The sequence below is a fragment of the Cyanistes caeruleus genome, chromosome 4 (assembly GCF_971803275.1).
Source record: "Cyanistes caeruleus chromosome 4, bCyaCae1.hap1.1, whole genome shotgun sequence".
Classification (NCBI taxonomy): Eukaryota; Metazoa; Chordata; class Aves; order Passeriformes; family Paridae; genus Cyanistes; species Cyanistes caeruleus.
In genome coordinates this window covers 26,123,696-26,150,345 of record NC_141704.1, presented here as the reverse complement: position 1 = coordinate 26,150,345, position 26,650 = coordinate 26,123,696, and the positions used below count along the sequence as shown (strand labels likewise).

The 26,650-nt window shown below is 37.0% G+C and overlaps 2 protein-coding genes and 2 long non-coding RNA genes across 8 annotated transcripts in view; 2 read left to right on the top strand and 2 right to left on the bottom strand.

The window, feature by feature from the left end:
• Positions 1-1,769, top strand: part of LOC147653499 (uncharacterized) — a 3,025-nt gene extending 1,256 nt beyond the window's left edge. The window contains exon 3 of the long non-coding RNA XR_015286276.1: positions 101-1,769. This is a non-coding gene — a long non-coding RNA (uncharacterized LOC147653499). The remainder of the gene's footprint in view (positions 1-100) is intronic.
• The window catches only part of TMEM168 (transmembrane protein 168), a 23,251-nt gene extending 6,311 nt beyond the window's left edge, over positions 1-16,940 (bottom strand). Inside the window, exons 1-4 of one of the 3 annotated variants that reach the window (XM_023930359.2) lie at positions 16,624-16,940; positions 12,196-13,461; positions 4,425-4,567; positions 1,768-2,042 (exon numbers count right to left, since the gene is read on the bottom strand). In XM_023930359.2, coding sequence (XP_023786127.2) covers positions 1,768-2,042; positions 4,425-4,567; positions 12,196-13,389 — 1,612 coding nt within the window. In that variant the 5' untranslated portion in view covers positions 13,390-13,461; positions 16,624-16,940. Of the gene's footprint in view, positions 1-1,767; positions 2,043-4,424; positions 4,568-12,195; positions 13,462-16,234 lie in introns of all 3 variants that reach the window. The other 2 variants (XM_086887095.1, XM_086887096.1) reach the window with 2 other exon arrangements.
• On the top strand, positions 16,491-26,650 carry LOC147653498 (uncharacterized). Its single transcript, XR_015286275.1, has 2 exons — positions 16,491-17,060; positions 21,318-26,650. It is a non-coding gene; the product is annotated as an uncharacterized LOC147653498 (long non-coding RNA).
• The window catches only part of SAMTOR (S-adenosylmethionine sensor upstream of mTORC1), a 34,754-nt gene continuing 26,502 nt past the window's right edge, over positions 18,399-26,650 (bottom strand). For all 3 annotated transcript variants that reach the window (XM_023938295.2, XM_086887093.1, XM_086887094.1), the window contains exons 4-5: positions 26,255-26,369; positions 18,399-21,695 (exon numbers count right to left, since the gene is read on the bottom strand). In XM_023938295.2, coding sequence (XP_023794063.2) covers positions 21,066-21,695; positions 26,255-26,369 — 745 coding nt within the window. In that variant the 3' untranslated portion in view covers positions 18,399-21,065. The remainder of the gene's footprint in view (positions 21,696-26,254; positions 26,370-26,650) is intronic.

Genomic DNA, 26,650 nt, shown 5'->3' with positions numbered 1-26,650 from the left:
TGCTACTGCTGCGCTGTACCAGCCAGCAGTAAGAAATTGCTTTTTCAATCAGATGAATGTTTTGTTTCATTGTTGCCATCTCTTTTCATCCTCTTTACAGGTCAGAGGCTAGTACACATTACTGGAACCGATGACCAAGGTTTCATCTGTCACAAAACGCCAGTGTCTAATACATGGGGCACAATTACAGTCAAACAGCCTTTATCTTTTCAGTTTATACTTTCAAGTTACATGCAGGAGCAGTGATATCTGGAAGGAGGATCACATTACACTCCATAATTTAACTAAAATTAATCACAAAAAAAGCATGCAAGACCTGTGACAGCTGCCTGTTCTTCTCCTTTATGTGACTATACATGTATCCAAGTAGAAGCTGAAGATGTGGTTGGACAGAGAACTGAAAAGGAGCTTTGTGAGAAAGTTGAATACCACTGCATTTACACAATGTATCTTTCAGCACTGAAAGTTTTAACAGTTACCTTGGCCTTTCCCCTAAAAGCTAGACATTAATTAGGTTCTCGCTACCTACACAGTATAGAGAGACCTGAGCTCTCCAGTCACACTCCAGGGTGGCTAGATATAGTAACCTAGGATTGGGGTGGAAGCTGTCCTATTTTTGCAGCAACATTTGGCTCTACACATGCAAGAAAGCTGACTTTGTCTATGCTGCTGGCTGGAGCACAGGTGGGAGGTGGACTTTTGCTGATAGTCTGCTCCACACAAGGTGCGGACACACTCGGCAATTGCACGGGGTGGCAGCTGCTCTTACGGACAAACCACCCCCTTCTCAGAGAAGGCATTTGGCCACCCTATATACACTGTAGCTCACCACTTGCACTAAGCTACAAGACAGCTGTGGCTTTTTAAAATCTCTGATACAGATAAAGCCCTTGAGGAAAAAATACATACTGCTCTTCAGTAGATCTAAAGGTTCAGGCATGGAGCTGCACCAAAACAGGTACAGAGCCCCCAGATGGAAACCGACCTGTGCCTCAACACCCACCTCAGCATGAGCACACATGGAAGGCCATGCCCTACTGAAGGGCAGAAGCACCTGGAGGGCCACTGCTGACAAAGAGCATTACAGTGAACAAATATTCCTCAAAATACACGGAAAAACCTGTCTTTAGAGCAGGAGTGTATAATTTGCACTTTAATTCTATGCAGGGAACAAAAGGAATCTTTAAAGTTAACTTATTGAATACAAAAATAATGTGGGAGGGAAATCAGGGGAATATGAAACTGTTTAAACTTGAAAGAATACATTTGAGGTCAACAATATTAGACAATTTTGAGAATAAGTGTAAGATTAGCTGGCTGTAAAAATTGTATTTTCAAAGTCAGTAAATACTAAAAAGACAAAGTTCATGAAGTAATTTACCTGTCATACAATGCAAGGGAAGAAAGGGGCCACTCTTAACAATAACTTACCTGCATACCAAAGGGGCTTCTGCATTTCTCCATTCTACCAGCAGAGGAAATCAGCCTTCAACCTGGCTTGTTTTCTCAATTTCTTGTAGTCTCTGAATCTCTTAACAGTCATGCTCTGTAATACTACCTTTTCCTTTCTTCCCTCCCTGCCAGCAACTTGTATAAGCCTGTTCTCCAAAGACTGATGGTTCTTTGCCATTCTGAACAATCTGACAGAAGGCACATTGAGAAGTTTTGCAATACAGTATGATTTTCTACAGAATTAATGAATTGATTTGGAAAGTTTATCAATAACCAAAACAATTAAAAAACCCCAAAAAACCCCAAACCACTTACCTGCCAGTGCCCATTCACCAGTGCCATGTGAGTGACCACTGTAATACAGAATGTAGGTATCATGTCTGGGTCCATCTGCAGTCCGAAGTTCAAGAAAAGACTTGATCTTGGAGTGTAGGGTATCAAAGGTCAGTCCGCTTGTAGAGTAGTCACAACCATATGTCTCAATCATGTGATATGCAAAAAATCTTTGGATGGCATTGAGCATGCCAGTAGACCTCAGATTTAACTCTTGGACATGCTCAGGTGGAAGAAGAGTTGGCTGGCCATCAGGACTAAAGAGAAGGAGAACAGCTAATGATTATAGTTGATAATTTTTTCATGCTCAGTGGACTTCTAGTAACTGGTGATTTTTTCCCCTGCACATATTTTCTCTGCTATGAGGTAGCACTGTTCTAAATTCATATTTACTTTAAACTTACAGATTTACAAATTACTGTATTTGAGTGAGGGACCACTACCTATCTCCCTTTTGTCACACTTCAATTCAAAGCATAGTCCTTACTCAGCCCTACACTATTCCTGCAGCTGAGAGACAGAGGGGGAGAAGGAAAGCTCCAACAATTTCATCAAGTCCCACTGAGGAGCACTGCCTTCACAAAGGCACTTTGTCATGGATGACTGGAAAGAAGCGCAGGGAAAATGAGTGCTAATCTGAACAAACCATAATGCAAACTAGTTTCCAATAATGGACAGAAGAGAAATCCACATACACACTTTGGTCAGATACTCTGAAATATGGAATTCACACAAATAATAAAGTAATTCTTTCTTGTTTGTGCTGTTCAGATGCTGTTCCTTCAGCATAAGAAATGTATTTTAGATAACAGTATTCACAGCTTAAAAAATCAGTTTTAAATCAAAGTTTTAAGAAAGTTACAAACTAAACCTGGAACAAACCATGTATTTATATTTATGTCTACATAGATATGAATATGCATATATAAGAAAAATAAAAAAGAGTTCCTGGGTTCCAAAATTAATTTTATTTGTATTGTTATATTTTATCTAAAATATAGATAAATATATATAATAAATCCTAATATATACAGTATATAAAATATCGAATAAAACCACTTTTTTTGTAGGTCTACACAGCTATTCATTAATCATAATAATAGGAAATTTGGTCTTGCAAGACACCCAGTTAGGGGAGCGCCCTTCAGAATGTATTTTCAGAAAGAGAAAAGCATTCATCACTCTTCAGCTGATGTAATAAGGGTAATGATAAGGAACATGACTGACAGCTGGGCCAAATTGGCCTCATTTATACTCAGTTACAGACATGGAGAGGTTTTGTGGGTGAAAATATGGAGATAAATCTTACTCTGCTAATACAAAATATGACATTATGTTTTTTTTCCCTATATATGTATTTATGTGTGTATTCTTCATGTATTTTGTTTGCAAGTCAATGTGTAAAGCTCTGCCTCCTTACTGACCTAGCTAATTAAATATTGCACCATCTCACCTGTCTATGGCTTTTATGAAAATTAATATTCCACTGGTATAGCTACACAGAATAGCTCATCATTACTGTTTGTCTCAGCAACTGAAGACTGGGTCCATCACTGAAACAGTGAGGCTTTTTTAATAAGGAAGTTTAGTTCTGTCAGGTCCTAGAGAGTTGCTCAAGAGTATCTCATTTGCTCAAAATTAGAGGGAACTGCCTGTGCCAGAAGAATATAATACAATGAATGAATTGTTACCATGGAAACAAAATAAATTTATTTTTATTGTAATGGAAATTTTGAAAATCTGTTTTTCAAATCTGTAATAATAATTGACATGAATTTTTTTAAGGGTGCACAGCTGAAGGACTGTATATCAGAAGCTCAGAAAAATTGTTTTTTACAATATTTAAGATACAGTTATCTAAGATTAGCACATCATCTTTGGTTTCTTTGATGTTAAGTTCTTCCTTATCCACAAAAACCATTACACATACTAAAGCTGTGAAGTTCTCATAAATTGAGCAGTTCTATTTTGAAGCCTCTCATTTCAACTTACTACTCTATTTCTCTTGTAACATGACAAGATAATTTATATAGCTCCTATTTATCATTTATAGAAAAAATGTGCATACACTGATACAAATTTTATTGCAAAACCAGCATTTGCAAGTTTAAAGCTTATAAGAAAAACACACAAATGGGCAAATAATAATAATAGTACAATCCCTTTACAATCACGCATTTCTCATATGGTAACATTTATGTTGGAACAAAAATCAGCTTCGAATTGTCAACACCAATACATGACATGCAGTCCAATTGCAAATCTAATTTTAATGAGCTTTAAATGTAGACACTACCTCATTTAATTCAATTCAAAGTTATTTTGAACCGATCTGTTTGGTTTATTAAATCTCCTCATGTAAGATACCTGGTCTCAGCCAAATGCCCCAATCCTCTTCTGTATGAGATACTGACTGTGAAATCTGCCTATGCACAGCTGGTCTGTGTTCATCAACTTTCTAAAAGCAAATTACCTAGATAGAAAGCTGGAGTTACTCATTCCAGGGTGAGAAAAAGGAGAAATAGAAAATATGCCTATTATTTGAATTTGTATTTGACTGTTGAAAAATCCAAGCAACAGCACTGCATTGCCTCCATGAGCAAACAGTACATTTACACACTGTGAAGCTGAAACCATACCTGCAAAAGTTGGTGGGAATCACAATAGCGTACCCAACACACGTTCCTCCCAAGCAGTTTCCCAGTTCATGGAAAAGCCCGTGAGCCATGGACTCCAAAGGTAGAACAATGAGAAATGCACTCATGAAGATCCCATTGGTTGGCTAAAAAGAAAATTAAGAGATTTAGGCATTGTATGAAAATCCTCTTGTTTGATCTTACATAATTGGATCCTGAAACATGCAAAGTATTATTGGCAATGTATATTTCTTTTTCCATGTATTACATCGTGAATTACTGTAAAGACAAATGAAAAGCTTGGGGAGGAGAAGGTGGCTGGTAAGCAATGATCACTCTTCTGAAAGAACGCATTTGAAAACACTTGACAGCGCAGAATTCAGCTGTAAAAACTCATCATAGCTTAGTTTTACCAACAGAGGCAAGAAAATTAAATGCCACAAAACTAATTGTGTGCATAAAATAAGATCTGTAAGCATCTGCAGGGTCAGACCTTAATCAGTAAGGCACAGATATTATGTATCTAGCATCAGATGACAATGCTCTGTATTGCATCCATCCCTGGAGGTACTTAAAAGACCTGTACCCGTGACACTTTGGGAGTGGCAGACTTGGCAGTGCTGGGTTAATGGCTGGATGTAATGATTGTAGAGGTCAATTCCAACTTTAAAGCATTCTATCATCATTAAAAATATACATTTAACTTGTGGAATACTACATCTCACACAAGAGATGAATTCTAAGATAATTTGTGAGCATTATTTCAATTAAAAAGACAATTCTTTGTCAGTTATGTAACTACCAGACATGAAAAGGACCGTTCTCTACAGGACTTCACAGCATTTACAGAGCTAATACCCTATATTGAACTGAAAAGCAGTTTTAGAAAATATTACATTTACTAGCTGATTTCTGTAAAAAACAAACAAACAAGAAGTTTCAACAATTACATCTCAACCACTAGTACTAGTAAAATAAAAATGGACTTCTGAAATGCCAGATGTCTCTGAGAGGCAGAGCAGATAAAGATTAATTTTAATTATTTTAGCGTGATGTGAATGGGTTTAATGAGGTATTAAATGCTTTAGGAAAGACAGAAACAGTACTATAGTATGCAATTAAACAAGAACTTTAATATCCATGGTGCATTTGTTAAATATTGACGTTTGCTACGTAGCAAAGGAAGTAAATTCATAGCTAGAGATTTCTGTCTTGAGAAGAATCCTGTGGTCTCTGACCCCCTCTATGTTTTATTCACCCTCTTTGTACAAATCTACAATATTAATGGTTTGGGTTTTTTTAATATGGATATTGCCTTACTGTGTAAGACTTAGTGACTTGATGGGTACTGGTAGTTCAACTTAACACAAAGTCAACACTATTAATAACTTGGAAAGTATATTATACTGAAAAAAAATGACACCTAAACCAACCCAGATTTTGTTGGCACATGGCACTAGCTCAACTACATTCAGCTTTTAAACACAACTAGCCTGAGAGAACAGCTTTACCGACTAATATGCTAGGAAGTAATAGATTGCTACCTGTCCTGGTTTTAGAAATCACACTTCTGATGGAAGGATCTCACCTATGTGTCCTTGAAATGGTGACAGCAATACCTCTAATCACAAATAAACACCTGAATCTGGTATTAAATAATAACTAACTGACAGCATTATTAACTGATAGCATTAATTACCTGAAATCACCAGAAGACAGGAAAGCTTAAAACACTGTAATTGGTATTATGGTACCAAACTGGCAAAGAAAATTCCCGAGTACTTGTGAGATAAGGATGTCGCACAGAAATACTAAGGATCATCTCGGTGATCCATCTTGCTCTTTATCTTGCTTTGAGTTTGTACCAAATACTACAACAGAAATGGGAAATAAGCTCTGCAGTGTTATGAATCAACTCAGCTCCATCTGAGGTTTCAACTCTGTCATTTTTTAGTGACCATTTCATGCTGTGGAATAGGAAAATGTTGTGTTTTACATTTGTAGACAACCATCTAATGTAAAGATGCTGGCACTTGCTGTTAGCACTTTTTCAACAGTTTCAATTTAGAAGAAATATGTCACAAATGTAAAAATTATTTATGACGATTAGAAGAAATCTATAGTAGGATAATAAAATATCTTAATCCAGCATTGCAAAAAATGGACTGGTAGCGTTTTAAAAGACCTAAACAATAAGAACTTCAAATAGCAAAAAATATCAGACTTAGTAATTGCAGTAAAACTGAAGACAGGTTCCTCCCTTAAGATAAACAGCTAAAATTCCAGGTGGAAACTGTCAGTGCTTTACTAAATCCCAAAGATTTGATGACTGGTCCTTAATGCAGCAGATGGCCATGGATGCACAGGCAGAGCCAGAAAGGGATTTTGTTCTTTCATCTGTTCAGCCCATTTTCATTGTTTTCGATTGCACTAGCAACGTGAGCCTGCAGTACATCCCTGAGCTCCAAGTACCCATAGATTCCAGACAGATTGCTCAAAAAGCAAACAGAAGACAGGGACCATCTAGGCAATCCTACTACTAAAAAAAACCCCAAAAACATGAGAAATCATTTAGCTCCTAATCTTTGGGGTTTTCTGTTCTGTTGTCATTTTTTTGGGTTGTTTTTTCCCTCTGTCTGTATTGTTCTAAAGGAATTAACAATGAAGTCTCATTTCAAATAACATAGAAAAGGTAAAAGAAAAAAATCTACTTTTTGCCTCTGATGACTGAAATGACAGACAATAAGATTGCTCAGATTTTACTAGCAGTAGTATCTTTCCCCTTTCTCTTTTTTTGAGCACTGTTTATTGTTAAGTGTAACAGTTATAACACCAGAAGAATTCAGAGGTATTTTACAGTCAAGATGTCTTTTTATACTCATGGACAGGACAACTTACATCCCAAAAAATAACAACTATTTGAAGCTGAATAACTCTGGAACTGTATTTAATTATGGATGTGTGACTGAAGAAAAAAACCCCAAAATGCATAAAATATTAGTTTAAATTGGAAGCCAGTTACGAAGACCTATAGAAGAGCCCTTCTGTTTAGAACAGAAATGAAACACTAAACATGTCAACTGAGGTGATCACAGGATCACCGAATGGTTGGGGTTGGAAGGAGCCTCTAGAAATTGTCTCATACAAACCACTGCTCACACACCAGGGTACCTGGGATTGCATCTAACAGACCAATAACTGAGACAGCTTACAAAGATGTCTTTGTGCATTTCCAAGCAAAAATACTGCCCTGCTTTACATTATCCAAACTGAATATTTATGTTTTTATACACAGGCACACAGACATTCACAAAACTCCCAAAACAAAATAAGTATAAAAGAAAACCCTATATGAGAAGCCTCAGGAGAAAAAGGGTAACATGTTGACTAATCCACAAACATTTGATGAATAGCTTATTTCAAATGAGGACAAGATATGTATATTACAGGTAGAAAAAAGCTTAAAGAAAAAATTGGTAAAGCTACACAGTACATCAGCTACCAGAGGAAACAGTCTTATAACAAGTTACTGATTGGACAGTCTAGGGAGATCAAGAAATAATCCTTTACTTCTGACTGTTAGAACAGCAGTGGTAAAATCTAGAAAAGACTCAGCAGAAAACTATTGTCACAATCACTGGCAGATGGATTTAATGTGCTGTGTTCCCCATCCCTGACTCCTGTTCTACCCATGGGAAAGCCTGTGCTTTAATCTATGTGCATTTGTTCCAGCAAAACCACAAACAGTTATCAGTTTAAAAGCATACTAAACACTCTGATGTTTTTAAATAAAAAAACGTGAATCCTGAAATTAATGAAATTTTGACAGCAAGCTAAACACATAATAGACTCTTTAGACTAACAATGAATACTTTCTCTTGTCACCAGAGATCCTCCTCAGGACTGAGGAGCTCTGGAAGTGGTGGTGACAGCAGCAAGGTGTGCTGCCAGTGTGATTTCAGCAGGCAGCCTAAGGTAGCCCTTGAGACAGGACTGGAGAGGTAGAGAGCCAAGGACAGCTGAGCACCAAAGACAGGCAGACAGGCAGCAAAAGTACACACAACAGAGGGTGAGTTTGAGAAGAAACAGTGAGCAGTGAGCAATGGGGACTTAGAATTCAGCTTAAGAGCTGATGGAACAGTAGGAAAAGAGGGAATAAAGGTATTAGAAAGGAAACTCAACAGAAAACTCTCAAATAACAGCAAAGCACTGGTATTGAAGGCAAATTGGTAAGAAAGGAAAAAACTGTCAGTGACAAAAACATGACCAGACAGATGAAAAAAAGCAGGAGTGGCATGGATATTTGAGAAAATATGGAAAGAGGCCAGAGGATGCAGCAGGCCTCTGGGGGGGAAAAAAAAAAACCCAACAAAAAATATCCCCGAACAAACAAAGCCTGAGGAGGATTGGATTAAAAATAGAAGCCAGGAAGTAAACAAGGGTAAAGAGAGAAAGAATGGACATGATTTGCATTCAAGTAATTTAACCTGTGATGTTACCAAAAGTATGTCTAAGTAAATATAGACGTTACTATATATACAGGCAACTGCACCAGAATAAAAACTAGAAAATCATTAGCTCTTCCCCAATCAGTAAAGTACTCACATATACAGCAAGCTCATTTTGCCTCCTATAAATAATTCAACTTAAATGGTACTTTCTGTTTAGGTATGAGTACTCAAGCATGTAACAAATACTATTATTTTACTAGCCCATAAAATTCGCTAAAACCAAGAATAATGTACTGAAAGTACTTCATTCCATTACTTTGCTTGCTCTAACATAGTTAATTTTTCTCTTGGTAATGTTAAATACAAGCCTTCCAGAAATAATAATTATCTTTGGCCAGTTATACAGAAGACCTTGGCATAGAGCACTTAACAAAATTTGGTTTTAAGTTTCTGAGAAAAAGAGTGCCCCAAACCTTTCCAAGATCTTTGTCTGAAAATTACAAGCTCCCCATCTGCAAATTTTTCATCATTTTATTGGATTCTCAAAGAAGAAATCTGAGTCATTTGCATGGCTTCTTCTGGATCTTGTCCAATCCAAGGGCCTAATTATGAACAGGCACATGATTAACTGCTGAAATAAGTTGGTGCTAAAGAGTCCATTGATCTGACTGAAATTAATCACACAAATGCAAAGGCAGGTGCTGACCATCTCCTGCAGATTTTGCAAAGAAAATCTCCATATATTTTTACCAAGAGGACAAGATATCTTTCCTCTGCAGCTGTAACAAGGAATACTCTCAGAAGCAGACCATGTCCCAGCTGAAACATGCCCCACTGAAAGAAAAGTTGTTACTCCATTTTTTAATGAACCCAACTTCACCACGTCACTCTTACAGTTCTCCCCAAACACCATGAACAGAGACTTTAAACCCTTGTCTTACCAAAGGCTGTGTTCCCCTTAAAGAAAGGGCCTTGTCTAACAGCACCTTTAGCCTCAACAGCTCTGCACCAGTTAAGAAAACCACTGTCTCTGCTACAGCCAGTTAATTCACTTCACTTTAAAAACCTTTCCACAAAAGTAGATTTGATATTTTTCTGGCAATTTTAATAAGATACTTCTAGACACTAAGTAACAGACAACTGGTGCTTTAGGTCTTGACTTTTCATACACCTGAAGCACAAATATTGCAGTTATTAGAAATGTTAAGAGGGCATATATAATGCTTGCAAAACATTTTCCATTGAAGGGAACCCCCCCCCCCCCCCAACCCTGTTTCCCACCACTCCATTTCTTGCTGTGAGATTTTTTTATAAGCTATTGCTAATTATTTATGGTTGACTGTTAGGAAGCACCTTTCCAAGGCTCAGATTTTTAGCAAATCTATTCATAGGAGGTCAAATGGCAGACCACAAAGTGATTTCAAGCCACCTCTCTTACCAAATGCACTATTCATTAAACAAATTTTCGGTAGTGAGGAAAGGAAAAAACAAAAAATGCTTCACCTTCCAGTGAAGCATTTAACATTTAACAGATTTAAAATATAATTCAGATATATAATAATATATTTAATATATTATTGCATATAGATACAATATATAATTCAAACATAATTTACACATACTGAAACTACAGAAATCCCAAACTAATGTTACAAAGATTGAAAATTGTTCATCTTACACATGCAAAAAAAATATTTAGAAGAGCAAACACATTTTCAGGAACTGATGACCAAGGAATACTTGGCATTCCTAAGAAACTCTAAGGAAAATTACATTAAAAATGTAAATGTAAAATGTAAAAAAAAAATACCATAATATAAGAATGTATGAATGGCTGTATTAATCTGCACCAAATGTCCATCCAGAAGAATGTCTGGTCTCTAAAGAGCCCAAATGGATGCCTAGGAAAGACTATAAGGACAGACCAAACATGTTTCCCGAGTACTTTAACCACCAGTGGCTCAAGAACTTTCTGAGCCAGATATGGTTTCCAGATAGTCCTCAGACCCCAATGAATTTTGTCCAGCTTCCTCCTGAGCCTTAGTAACCATGGGGCACACATGGCATGCTATGATACACAGCCCCAGAGCTCAAGACCATATGGGGAGCTATTCCTACCTACCTGGCTCCAACCTGCTTCTTGACAACTTGATTCCCCTCAACTTTTGCACTGAAATGATTGTTTATTGTTTATTTTCAGAATTGTTTATTATCTCTACTTTTTTGCCTCCATTTCCTTCTGTCCCTTCGGCAAATTCAAATGCTATAGCTATGACTGCTGATAATCTTCCAAAGAAAAAGCAAAACTACCAACCCCAACAAAAAACCTTACAAATTAACTGTTAATTTCATCTTCCACTAACATCTCTAATACCACTCATCCACAAGATTATTTAATCTAAAAAAATCTGCAGGATTAGAAATTCTACAGGAGTGGGCAGGAAATTGTTCTGGAAATCCTACAAAGAAATGTCTGTAAATCTGATCTACTGTAACTGATATTTTACATATATTATATATATATGTATTATGTTTGTAATTCATATAATAGGTGAATGGACACAAAATTGTTATTGTGGTTTACATCAGTTTGAAAAAGAAAACAGACTCTGAATGTCCTGCTGCAACTATGACAACACACCATGTGTCTTGGGCACTGAACAAACATTTTGAAAGAAATATAAGCTTTTTGCTAAAGAAAAGACAACATCCTTAACTCATAAATGGAAAGAAAAGTTAAAGGACACTATGTGATTTTAATGGCTGGTCTTTCAGATATCATATCCTGGGGTGCATAACCAGACTTGAAAGTGAGACACTTAAAGCTCATGTTATACCAGCAATCAGTTTATCAGCTGATCTCTGAGTCCATTTAATTGATTAAAAGCCAGGCAAAATTACTGAAAAATACATTATTTAATACATTTCAATCTAATTAAAATAGTTCACAACAAAAGCCCTAGATTTACTGGGCATTACTAGGGTTAAACACAGTGATTTATTTTGGAAACAAATTTTATGACACAATGAATTCAAAAGCAAAACAATTTCCTGAGTAGATAAATGCAAAATACTTTGCTCACCTCTTCTGCCCTGGAAGCATTACCTTTTCCCATGCTACCAACATAGGGAAGCTGCACTTTCTGTAACAGTCAAGGCAGCTCAAAGTGTTATGTTCAAAGCACACGACAGTGAAACCATGCATTCCAACTTTGAACTGCTAACCCACAGCACACCATCAAATTTTAGGAATTTTATGGAGACAGCAATTCTCAAGATTATTGTCAAGAGGAGATCAAGATAAAGAGATTATTATTATTTACCTGCCAAGAGACAGCTCCCAAAACAGCAGTCGCAACAAGGCTGAAAAACACCAGCTGTTCTGAGATCAAACAGAAGTGACGCATTCCTTTAGATGCCATGACTCTGTCCAGGCTGTTGTTTTCTGCACGGTGAGTATAGTACACCTTGTGGCAGTCATTTAGTTTTGTGTGAAATCCCCAAAGGGTTATAAAAAAAATAACATGACAGATCATCCAGAAAATTCCAAAAATAGAAAAACCAGGTATCACAAAATACCAGAGATCCAAATAACGCAGTTTAAAGGCTGCAAGAATGAAAAAGATTAGTTCAATGACTCCAACTGAGATGACAGAAAGCCGCCTGCAAATTTTACCACGGTACAGGTAGGGCTTCCATCGCTCAGTAACGGAAAGTCCACTGAAGTAAACGTCTAGAAGAGGATCTGAAATGAGGCAGCTGAAGAAACATGCCAAGGCAAAAGGGTTTGTGGGGATTTTCAGTGATGGAAAAAAGAGTAGGGATGCAATGGCCCCAAAAATTGCCAAATTTGGAATTGCCAAAAAAGACTTCATACGTAAGTCAATAATCAACATGGCCAAAGCCAAGACCAACAGAATAATACTTAGAGATTTTTCTACCAGCATAGTTGTGCTGGCAATTGCAAACCCAACTAGCTCCAAAAATTCAACTGTTGTCAGCAGAGTTGGTCGATGATGGACACAACCACAAATCCTCTCAATCAAAGCACATAATATCCTTAAAACAATGGCAGAGAGAAGCAAATATTTTGTGGCTTCTTCTTTCACATCCGTTTTGAAGGCAGAATTATTGAGAAAACAGAGAAGGCCAAGCAAAAAACCAAACCAAAGATTGGAGAGACTCAAACTTGCTGTTTCCATTGAAAAATAGTAGTACAGTATGCTGGCAATTCCAAGAACAAAGAGCCCCAGAATAAATATTACCAAAATGAGTGCATCTGCAGTTTTTTCCCACCTGACATAAAGGCCCATGCAAATGGCAACCAGTAGGTTGATTCGGGCAAGATAGCCAAGGTATCTGACTGATGAGTGCATGTTCACTTCTCTGTTTGCTTCTTCTAGCCTTGTCATTGCTGCATAGAGACAGTGACTAACACAGTAACGCAGTGACCTACACATGTAAACTGCAGTTAGGGGTTTCACCCACTTGACTGACAGTAAATATTCAGGTTTCATCCAACCAACACAATGCAATTGCTGCCTTCTGTAGTATCATTTCAGTAACAGGAGTCCAGAATCCTTGATGTCCTGGAAGAGAATTAAGAAAAGCTTTAGTGGCACATAATTCCTTTTAAACATACAGAGCATAAACATGACCCATCCCATCTCACAAAGAAGTTTAATATGTAGAGTAAAAAACCACATAATAAAGACCAATTAAGTGCGAAAACCAATATAAAATGGGTTCTGTATAAACCCTATTTCATAAACTAAATGGGAGGAAAACAATCCTGGCCTGGGCAGTTTTCCACAAAACTCATTGATTAGGTATCTGTATTAGATATCTATAGATATTCAAAACCCTTCTGCAATAGTCACTTACTTCTAGAACATTTTAGAATTATTTTAAAAGACTGTTTTATTTCACCATTACATTTGGTAAGTTCTCACTTTATATTAAATCTTTTCAGCATGCTTTGCAAGACTGCCTTTTAGGAGTCAAATAAGTATATGATTTACAAAAAGAACTTCCACTCAGTTAATGAGCATAACCCACAGTGAAAAATGTATCATTATTTCCATTTCACAAAAGGAGAGTGGACACACAGATGTAACAACTGATTTGGCATGGTTTGTAGAGATTTCTCCTAATGTAAAATCAAAGCCTTCATTTGCACCCCTTCAAACCAGTTTCCTCCCTCTGAGGAGGAAAAACCAATGTGATTTTCTTTTTAATATAGTTAGGAATGCAGTATTTTAAGGGGCATTTTGTAATGTTTTGGGCAGAGTCTCACACATAACACATAAAAAGACTTATATGCAGCCTTTATAATTTTTTAAATAATTAACTAATTGCTCATCTTACAGAGACATCTGAAGAGTTACTGATATGAGAGAAATCAGCATGCCAAGAGCACTCAGTGCTAAGTTATAGCTTATTGCTTTTATTTATAATGGTGAAGGAAATGTTACAAGACACCTTGACTCAAATGCAAAATTCAGACTTTATTCTCTCTTGATTTTTAAATTCTCATTTTTTTAACCAGTAAACAACAAATGATAAAGAGATTGACTGATCTGCCTGTAAATTTTGGCAGATTCAAAGACTGACATGCAGTGTAAAACCAGCTTCAATAATTGCAGAAGAAAAAAACTAGGCCCAAGAAACACTATTGTTTAAATTACTTATTTGGTAACATGGAGTTCCAAATTATGTTATATACCCAACAACAATGCAGATATTACTTGGAAGAACTATGCATGAAAAAACTATTTACCTGAAGCAGAATACATACCATATATTTAAAGCAAATTGCTATTACATGAAATTAATGTAAGTTAAAAGTTGTTCAGATTTAAAATGTGCATTTTCATAGTATTCATTATTACAAGTGTTTTACAGATATTGACTTAATTCTGAGTTGCTTGGATGCTTAATATTTCACAATATCTCTCCCCTCACTTAGTAAGGTACTTCCAATTCCTCTCACCCTTTTGTTTCTCCACTATACAGATAAACACAAATGCAAGTTAGCTTTCATGTTCCAGGTCATGGTACTTTAGGATTCATAGCACTGACTGCACCTCACTGTTTCTTGTACTATAATCAACATCCAGTTTTTATGGACAAATTGAACCATTTATTTCAGCTGCTACACATGCTCTTCCCCTGCCTCCAGCTTTCTCTAGCTCAAACCATGAATACAGAGAAATTATTTCCCATCTCTTTTCAACCCACAGCACTAACATGCGATTATTGCTATTCTGAAGAACATATGCCATCCTGCTTATCTGGATTCCTGAGCCTATCTGGAGCCCCTCCAAGTCAAGGGGCTAACCTTATAAACGTTCAAGAGCCCCAGAAGCCAGCAGGAATGAGCCCTCTGCATATAAGCAAATGTCAAAGCTCATGTCTCACACCTGGCTTAAAATTTTGCTGCGATCACTAAATTGTTTTTTGTGAGATCATTAACAGTAGCAAACTTCCTTCCAGGCAAGCAAGGAGCCACTCTGACAGAGCACAACTCTCACTGGGTCAGCTCGTGAGAACTGGAGTTTTGCTGCCAGCACACCAAGTGAAATGTGAAAGAGAAACTCCTCTGCTCCGGCCCCACCAGCTGCTTTGGCTGCAGGGTGGGGGAACAAATGGGGCAACATGTCTGTTCCTACTGCAAACACACAAAATCTACTTGGGCACAAAGGATTTGCAAAATGACAGCTGACACTGTGAATAAATCTCTTCTTCCTGACCCCACCTTCTAGCCAATTAGCAAAAATGGGTACTCCTAAACCACACTTAGCATTTTTTTACCAAAATACATGGTCGACTTTTTGTGACGTGGAAAAGGTGCATCTTCATGATTAATGTATCCCACGACACAGCTATTACCAAATAAAAAGACAACAGCAATTAAATTTTAAAGAGAAATTTCAATAACTGATTTGTTCTCTAAAACACAGCTATTTGCTAGTAATTTCTGTCAATACTTTGTTTACACAAGGACTGTTCAAAGTTCTGGGTGGGGAGGTAGTGCTGTTGTGTTTGTTTTAAATTAATGGCTTTAAAGTTTCAGGTTGAACACGACTTACAGATCTCAACAAATCACATTAAGATTCAAAACAATGTGGACACCCACTTTGAAGTATTTGTCAACTTTTGCAAATATAATTTCAGGGAAAATGGAGCCTTATTAACATTCAGAGACCAAACTATCTAATAGCTTTCCTATATGTCAAGAAACACTGCTCTCAATGTAGTTTTTACCCTAAGAAAGTTGGGAAAACAACCAAACCCCAGAGCTGGTTCAGTAGTTAAGCCCAAGTGACACCTATCTAAAATAATGAATCAACTTTCCTTCACCTTAATTCTTCCCGTTCAGCACTTTTCTTCTTTTTAAAGCAATTCTGTAAGTTTTTCTTTCAAAAAACCAAAAAGTCTAATTTATACATTAACACAGCAGGCTTAACCCCGGCTGAAGGAGCGCGTTACTTTCCAGATGTTCACACCGCGTCCACAGCGGGGGTCGCCGCTCTGAGGGGAAGGGCGCGCTCCCGGCTGGAGCTGCCCTGCGGGGCCGGCCCGGCCAGGGAAGGTCAGTGACGGCATCGGCCTCGGCGGCGCGGGGTGCCTCGGCAGCCTCCCCGCGCCGCCGATCGATGCTGGCGGACCCCACTTCCCACGGCGGTGTCCACCCGGCCGCCCTCGGTGACGATCCCGCGGCACCTCCACCCCGCCCGGCCCGCTCTCACCTCAACAGGCAGCCCGGAACCTTCCCGCCCCCCGCGCCGGCCGCCGCCATGTCGAGGCCGAGCGCGGCCCTTCCCGCTACGGGGCGCGCCGAGGCTCAAACAGCGCCAGGGCGCGGCCGGATAGAGTTCTGAGGAAACCAATAGTCCTAACCAAACCCACAAACAGCGTCAACTGGCGCTTAGGCATGGGAGCGAGAAAACTGTGTTTAAATCAGAACTGCAAGGCAGACTGAGCCCATCCCATCCTGTGGTCCGGCGTAACTCGTGCGCCTCCGCGGCCTCGCAGTGCGTTTCTCCGCACTCGGTGTTGGAAACTCGCAGGCAGGTGAGCAAATAGCGGGAAGGTTCTGGATCACAGTAACTCCGTGCCCTGGCCGAGGAGAGAGGCAAAACAAGAGGAATCTGAATGACAGCGCTGCTCAGGGGCTCTTTGAACGGTAGGTGGGCTGGGCTGCTGCAGAGACGAATCCTTTATTCCTGTAAATCCTTCACCACAACCAGCACCTTCTGCCCCTTAGCAAGACGCACTAGGGCAGCCTAAACATCTAAGCTTGCTCCTCCCTCTTTCCTGACTAAATTATTCAGACAACCGACTCAAAAGAACCTCAGTCATCCCCCAAATTATTACACTTCTTTAAATATTAGCTAAAACTGACCCAAAGGCCTAAAAGTTACAGGGGTGAAAACCAACAACAAACAATCCCAATGAACCCCCCAAATAAACAAACAAAAACCCAACAAAATAATCCCCAAGCTAAGAGGTTTTTCTTTAACGAGCACTATAGTACAATCCCAGTTGCCTAGTGAGGGACACATGCTGCAGACGCTCTCCCAGCATTACGGACAACATTTAATTGGTACTGTATTGATCCAACCACGATCGCAATTGGAAGCAACTATGGAAACTTCTCTGTCAGTGTTTTACATAGAGAGTAAAATGACCCTACTAAGTTTCTGTGCAAGTTTGTGAAATGAAACCTTGCTAGAAAGCCACCTTGCTGTTCTAGGTCAAAAACAATTGAGGGAAAGAAGAGGAAAAAATGAGCAGAAAACCTGCTGCTGATTCATGGAGATGTGATTAAAAAGCCTTAGAATGATGATGCTTATAAAGCAAGTCAGGCAAGCTTCCTGAAGCAGAATGAGGCAGAAAGGATATGCAACACACTAAGCACAGCTGTGAAATGCTATTTAGTCATCTTCACTCTCACTTAAGAGACCAGAATATACCAGGTAGGCTGTGCAGTGTTAGGGACACACTTCAATTCTGCTGAAATCCAGTTTTCCTAGAACTTGGATCTGAGCAGGAGCCTTCAGTTATCAGTTCTTTGGATTTCTTTTCCCAGTGCCATCCTTTCCCCAACACCTCCAGAATCATAATGTAGAAAAATACAATAATGATATCAAAGGACAAGCATACAATGGATGCTCTAAAAGTATTTCAGTGACACAGAGAAGAAATTAAGAACATGTAGAGATAGGTGAGAGGAAGTGGATTAGAAAGTGGTCACATCTAAGTGGGCAGGCAAAGCAACATGGTAATAGAATCAACTGGAATAACTTAAAAAACCCTTCCAGAAAGCAGAGACCACAACTGAGATGAAGAAGCTGAAAATGAAGTACCAAATTTAACATTGTTATGGGTTATAAAATAAACTCAAGACAACTATCTTCTTGAAAATAAATAGCTTTGCATTGATTTCACTGGATTTCAGCATTAACAGATGGCACAGAAAGAAAAAAGACAATAGCTCGACCCCAAAGAATTTTTTAGAATGTTTTTGTTTTTTCAGATTTTTTTTAATAAATGTGCTTTGTTCACAAAAGTAGTGACATAAAAGACAACAGAGATGCCAATACATGTTTTCTTCCTTTTCTTCTCCAGCACCTTAAGAGTGAAAAATGTCTTGCACAGTCATAATTTTTGAATATTTCATAACCTAGAAATAATATTCTTGCACCAAAGTCAAATATACAACTCCTGATATCACCACTTTATTATTAAGGGAGATGAAAGTATTTATGTAAATCACTTTCCTCCTCCACCACAATCTCCTGTCCCTTGTGAAAAAAAAAATACAAACCAAACCAAAAAAAAAGAAAAAAAAACCAAACCAAAAACAAACCCACAAAACCAAATAACCAATAAACCCACTTTGGGCATTTAGAATGATCAGCGACAAAACCAAGCTGTTATGAATCTCAGGTCCCTAAACCACAGTGTTGTCACCAACCTCCCAAAAAGAATTTAACTTTGAATCTTAATATGTAAGCTATTTTGGGGGATAAGTCTTCATCTGAATTGCACTTCTTTGTGTATGAATTGCAAACCAATTTACAGTAATCAATGCAAACACATATGCCTGATGGTGTACTAGTTTTTAAATCGAGTATCGGTTAATCGGTTATTAGGTATACTTTGAAGAATGCACATAATAGCCTCCCATAAACAGCTGAATTTACAGCAGCAATATTTTAACATGAGCACTGCTGGAATCAGTGGTTAATTGGGAAAAAAGGCTTTCAATGATAAACATTTTAATGAAAATAGTGTCTTGAAGCCAATTTTGAAGCCATTGTGTATTTCATTAGAGAAGTATTCTCTGTAACAAAAATTATCAAGTGAGCCATGACTCTTGTATGTCTAACCTTAATTCTTTTCTTTTGTACACATCAAATATAATTGTTTGGTTTGTATAACTCAATCATTCAGACTGAATAACGAATCTGAATTAGGTATTTGGGAATGCTTTAAATTCAAAAAGAGATACAAAAAGCTTATGTTAAAGAATACAGCACCACAGTCCAGATCACATTTGAGCATAAGCTGGACCAATGTGATTACTCTATGTAAGAAATACTATAAAAGAAAAACAGGTAGGTCAAACTGTGACACATTCAGTGCAAAACTTAAATGGAAGGAGTAAGTTTCATTTTTGTAGCAACCACTGTAAAATCCACACTACACTTCAATTTATCTAGCAACTTTCATATAAATACAATGTGGCAGTTTATTATGATGTAAGATACTTCATCACAATCACCTGTGAAAATGTATTAGTATTGTTTTACCAATTTTCAGCAGTCAGAAATAAATCATCATCTGGCACCTAGTTCAAATCATTTACTACTAGGCACCTACATATAGATTTATGAGCCTAATATCCAAATTAGAAAATTCTGGCCATTATTTTTAAATGGAGGAAAATCTAAGCTAAACCAATAATGAATCCTCTTTTTCTAACCACTGAACACAATTGATTTTTCCTGCAAAAACTCACAGATTCATTACACAAATTAAAAATTTATAGATGTAAAAACAGATGTTTCATCTCCTTACAGCGCAGACCAGTTTTCAGTCAGTTTTTATTTAACTGAACAGGAGATTTTTGGGTCCTAATAAGCAAACAAAAAGCATGTGTTAACTTCACTTGTGTGGTCTGAATTCATGGCTTTATGCAAATATGTGTATCCTTGAAAAACTTGTACAGTTATGTTCCTTCTTACAAAATCAGTTTGTAGTCACTGGCTAACTTTGAAGGTCTACAAATAAGGACAATTCAAAAAAAAGTTGTTTCTTTTAAAAATGCATAAATAATTTACTATAAAACATGACAAAACTCATCCTGTCCCCCAAAAAACACAGCTGGAAGAGAATACAGAACACTGTAGTTGCGGAAATACTGATATATATTAGTGCTTGTATACTCAAAACTGCAAAACATGTTCCAGCTTTGAAGTGAAACATAATTGTCTAGACGTACCATACTCCTCTGGGGGAAAAGCCTCATCAGAAACTGCTATTTATATAATGAAATTACACAGTATGTATAACTGTGGATGAATATATTCCAGTGTTTTGGTGTTACGTCAAGAGGGCTGCAATAACCATAAAATCAAATGTGCAAGCATTACCGTTTCTCCAGCCCAGGCTTAACCAGAGTGAAACAAATTTTGGAAGAAAAAAGTTTTGTTCCATAATTAAGAAGGGACATTTGTAACCAAGTGTCTTAACCTATCTGCACATTTAATTAAAGTGCAAATTATTTCTTCCTACATTTACTTCTCAGAAGCCCACCAACTCCAGTGCCTTAAGCTCAACCACATTGACTTAAAATACTGAAACAACATTTAACAAATTAAATAGAACTCACACTTCACAGCACTAAAGAAAAGAATGGTACCTTTCTGGAAAAAAAATAGCGATACAAATCTAAAGAAAGTAACAGCAATTTATGCTATGACATGAGTCATTTGCATAAAACTTGTATTTTTTCACTTTCATACAAGAATAAATTTTAAAATTCAAAAGTAGAAAAAAATAGCAAACTCTGTAAACCTTTGCATTTTCTTTATGCAAACCATTTTTCTGTGTTGAGCCCATGTTAGTATAGCAAAATTAGTTAAGCAAGAGGTTTGACTGAAAGGGCATTTCAACGACTACATTAACTTAGAAGCAATATAGGATCTTCTAGCTCATAGAAAGGAATGGAACTAGACTGGCTTTCTCCAGAGTCTGAATCATAGGGAGCATCAGGTAGCTCCATAAAACCGTAAGCTAGCTGTTCATCTTCTGTGTCTGACCGAACATAGCAGGCAGTGTTGGAATACTCCTCATCCTCTATACTGTTGAAATCCTGTGGGATATACAGCATTCCTGGGTAGTTCCTGCTAACTAAGTCACTTGTTGTTTGCAGGGAAGTTTTCCTAAATGCCATCAGGTGCATGTGAGAAAATTTGGAATACTTGAAGCGTTTAAAACCCAAGGATTCTATGGCAATTTTCCAGCTTTTCATCATCATAGCCCGGCGATTCTGATGAGATGAATCAGGAGTTATTACAAGCAGTAAGCCATTTAATACGAGGAGTTCATGTGCCTTCTTGCAGCATATCCATCGTTGATAGGGTGATGGAAAGTAAGAAAGGAGGAGCGAGAAAACAACAACATGGAACAGTTCTCCAGGTAGACAATCAATGGGATTTTTCAGTTGCTTAAGAAAGGCATCTATAGCATCTTGTGCCAGTTGAAGAGGTTGCTGAATTTGAAGATTTAGGAAGTCACATTTGTATACACTCTGGTGGAGTAACAAAAATAGAAAACCAAACATCAAGGTTAGCTTAAAGAGCTTAAACAACCAAAATCCACAGAAAAATCAATGATTCCCTTAAAGAAATGTCAAGCCTGATGAACATTCCTCTTGCTATTAAATCAATCTAAAATAAAAATTTAGTACATATGCAAAATTTTAGATGTTTTACTAGAGATTTGATAGCTGAGAACAGTTAATTAAAAAAAACCAAACTTATCCCCAAAAGAAAAAAGCATTGAATTAACTATCTCAGAAATTATTTAAGAACTCAGAACATTGCTTGTGTTTTTACAGGTGCTGAAAGCCTTTTATAGGTTTTTATAAACCTGAAATAAGTAATTAGAAACTAAATTTAATACCTCAGAATTTCTACCAGTTCTTTAAAAAGAATCCAAAAAACTCACTAGTTTGGTCACTTGGAAAAAAGTGTAATTTTTTTACTGGTATAGACTCAGGGAATAACAAGGCAATATAGATTCTGAAGTTACAATACTGATTTGCAGCAATAATGTAGATCTGTGTTTTAGCTTTGCTGTAAATGTAAAATGTAGTGGTACACATTTAGGCAGTTATCAAAGTAAGCTAAAGACTACAAATCATCTGTTAATCATTTGTGCGCTCAAGCTGTCGAAGACTAGAAATCACACCACAATGCAACATACAGAAGAATAAATTCTTAACATCCTTAATCACAAAGCATTCAAAAAGTAAATGCATGTGCTTTAGTGAATCTAAGTTTTGACACTTCATCATAATCTAGGACTGACTTTTCATAAAAATGGTATTAACATATAATGCTGCAATCCGATAGCAGCAAAAATTGTTCTTAATGCCTAGAGAATGTGCAGCGAATGACAGACACTAAATAGGTTAGCAAATATGAAAGCAGGCACAAAACATTCTGTGGAACACACCTGAAAGGTGAAATTAACTATGTTGCATTTGAATACCATGAAAATAGTAGAAAAAATGTATTTTATGAAGCAGCATTCAAAGATTACTAGAACAGTATTGCAAGGGTATTCATAAAGGAACTAATATGCACAATTGTTTTCACACAGAACAGAACGTTATTTCTGTTCATATAAAATCACATTCTCTTCCAAGAGTAAGGAGAAAATTACAAAATGTAAACAATATTCAAAAAAATTTGATTTGCTTTTTGTTAGCTTTAATCTTGCCCTTTGATATGCAAAGATCCAGAAAAAGATTTGCATTGTGTGGCTATAACCAAGAAATTTTAATTGCAACCATTATACCTGTAGGGCTATATTCTGTTTCCCTGTAATACTGAGAACAGGAAATTACAGTAGCAATTTCATTATATCCTCTAGTAAGTTTTAAAAGAAAGAAGCATTTTGAAAATTGATTGCTCAGAGTGGCATGTTAACTTTACTTAGAACTTCAAAACTTCAAGAGTTAAAAAGTTAGCGGTCACACATACCCTGCTGAAAAAAACAATTTAGACTGCAGGTATTTCTGAATAGTGGAGAAACACAAATCAGTAACGTAGAAATAATGTTATAGACAATTTCAAGATTAAGACAGGTTTCAAGTGGAATCTGTAATCAGCTTTAGTACAAAAATGCTATTGAAGTGGAATTTGCTACTAAACTTTTGATATACAAGTCTTGAACTAATGTTTAAGTCCTCAGAGCCATGGAAGCAGCAGTTACATCTCGGTGCATCCACTGACATTTAAGAACACAATCCTACTTATGTGAATAATGTGCACAGGTATTTCACAAAATACACTGAGTTGGAAGGGACCCTCAAGTATTGAGATACATATTTTAATTTTTAACTCCAGTATCCTTCCAGCCTCTTTTTCTTTTTTGTCTCAGACTATATTTACACTCCAATACAACATCTGCTGCACACTACAGTCTCAGTTTCCATCCCCCCAGCTTCTAATAATGCACATTTCCCTCAGCATACTTGACACCAGGACACTGGAAATGAGTGCATAGTGCCTAACTAACGAAAATATTAATCTTTTCTTGGTAACCAGTTTCCCTCTGTCTCAAAACCCAGAACCCTTCTGTCCTGGAGTGACTTCACACTCCAGTGTGATACACACCTTCAAAGGGAATCCTCGTTTGTATTCTCTGTATGTAAAACACAGATTCTAAAAACTTTGAAGACACTTATCCTTTCATTACATAACTAACATTTCAGTTCCTTTTCTTGTATTTCCACAAGTACATCCCTCTTATTCCTCCAAATAAATGGAAGTATTACTCAACTTAGTCTATATCCAAAGCATTTCTATATGAAAGTGGATAACCCTTTTTTTTTATTAAAGAAGGAACTATTTAAACCCCCAATCAACATTATTTAAGAAACTGGCTTTCTAAGAAGCCTCTGTGCTTCAATTTGTTTTAAAAGGTACTTTAGTATCTTACCTAAGAAATCTGCTAAATCTGAGAATTTTACCAGTTTATTTTATTTTCAGCTTTTACCACAACTTACCAAGATACATTTTTCAAGTCAGGAGATGACATTACCTATCACAATAAACCTCTGGCTGTTAACTCTGAAAATCTTAAATCAGCCCAGGCAACTGCTGGCCTAAAGATAAATTTATTCAGAAGGTTATGGTGCTGATATAGCTCAAAGCAGAGTCATCTTCAGTACATCAGGGATCATTAATTCTGTCTTGGAGGTAGGACTAAGCTTATTCTAGTCGATGCGTTTGACTGCTCAAACTGTACTCCCTGTCCCTCCAAGAACACTCGCTAGCCAGGCTTCAAGGTGCCCTGAACAAGCCAAAGCATCCAAGAGAATCAAAGATGTTGGTGAGCCTGAGACAGGCCTCAGAGTAAGCATGAAATTAGCACTCTGGGAAGCTCCTGGCATGAAGCTATGGTACTAACCATGTCAGACGACCAGAAATCAATTGTCTTATTGTTCCCTTTTGCTGGGAGAGAATCTAAGGAACTGGTTAGTACATAGAAATTGCATATGTTCTTTCATTAAATCCACAGATGTTACTTTTTCAGGACTTTTCCCAATAAAGGTTTTGGTCACTGTACAGTTAAACTGATTTTCATGAGAACAAATGTAGCTTTCTTATGAAAGCATTATTTCTATATGAGATTAGAAGATAGAAAAAAAATAACTAGGCATACTCAAAAATTAATGTTGAGGTTCAACTCATGTAATGTTATTGTTAGTCAATACAGAACCCAATTCATCACACCATTGAACAGCAGATATTTAGGTTTAATTAATAATTATTTTTAATAGATCTTCAGTGACTGTAATTAGAACTTATAAACTGAGATGTAGACACTGAGGCTAGAAATTTCATAGCTAGAAATTCACTTCCCATGTATTATTATTTTAGATGCCACAGGCTGCCATTTCAGTGGCATGTGTCTTTTTTACCTCCTGTGTCATGCCCAACAACCCTACACAGTCCTTGAGCCTCCAAAGTGCTGGAAAACCATTGTGATGCCTGTGTTTCAAATTAGGCAAGACAAAATCTACTCAAAGTTTGTGTTTTAGACGGCACTAACATTGAATTGCTTTTGAAAGCAATTTAATCAGACTCAAATTTTTAAAGACTATCTTTCAGTATCTCTCAGCATATATGCAAATATACAATTGAGGTGTTAATAGACTAAACATTGTAACAACAACAAACTACCAGGTATTTAGCATGTAAATAGCACTGCAGCAAATAAGAGGACATTACTTTCCAGTTAACTGCATTATTTCACCTGTATACTTCTTTTCAGTTCTCCACTTCTAAGGAGGGTTATCTTAGGCTACAGATTTTAATAGTGCCTGAATTTTAACTGTAAGTAGTCAAGGTGTGTGTAGTCAAAGGCTTTTCTGTTTTCTGTCAGAAATGTACTTCTGTGTCTTTTTAAAAAAAAAAAAATCCATTTTATCCTTTTGTGTGGTTGATAAATGCAATTAGTGATGACAGAAGTTGGGTCAAGAGTAAAAGACACAAAGAAGATGTGACTACAGCAGAATTAGGGCATTTGAGAACCTCACTGCCTAGGGAAAATGAAGCAATTTACCCCAAATATGCTGATAAATTTGTCCTCTGGATTTTGGAAGCTCAAGAATACTTTTAGCAATAAATATAAATGCTCCCTTACGGTGTACTTCTGATTACTAAATCTCTCCAGAAGAACTCACCAAATACAGTCACTGATCATTTTCTTCTGTCAGTGAATGCAGCTTCTGACAGGTTCTTGCCTAAGCATATGCCTACTTAATTGTTATTTGCACCTTCTAAGATGCAAGGACTCATCTGAAATACCATTAAAAGACGGCTACTAAAATTTTCCAATTACGAGATTAATAACACCATTATAAAGATGTCTCTGGGAAAAAAAATCTTATTTTTAAAAGAAAACACTAGAACTTTAGAGCCTGTTTATGGGAAATGATGCAATGTTTAGTTCCTACTAAAACAGATATTTAGAAAGCATTTAACTATTCAATGTAGTTTTTTTACAGTCATTTTGAGGCATTCCACAAATCTGAGGATCAAGTTTATACTAAATACAGGAAACATTACATACCTCAACAGCTGGAACAATGTCTATGCCAACTGTCAGAAATTCTTCAAACTTCAGAAATGGATTAAAGCAGCTACCAACATCAAGTAATCTGATCTTTCCCAAGGAATGAAGGAACCTAAGAAGCAGCAAGAATTAAATTTTATCAAATGTAACTTTTAAAGCTGTATTCTGAGTTACAACTTCAGGTAACTAATACAAAAGATTCTCACAGAACACCACAGTAGTGACTAATAGACATGAATGCCTTACTTCAATTGCTGAGATACTAAAGAACCAAGCTCCATCCAATAAAAGCAGATGGTCCTCAAGCAGAAGAATTTTGTTCAGAGCAGCTGTAGTACTATTAACTTGTGCACTGGTAGTAAGTAAATAAAATGGCAAATTGTGTGTCCTCTA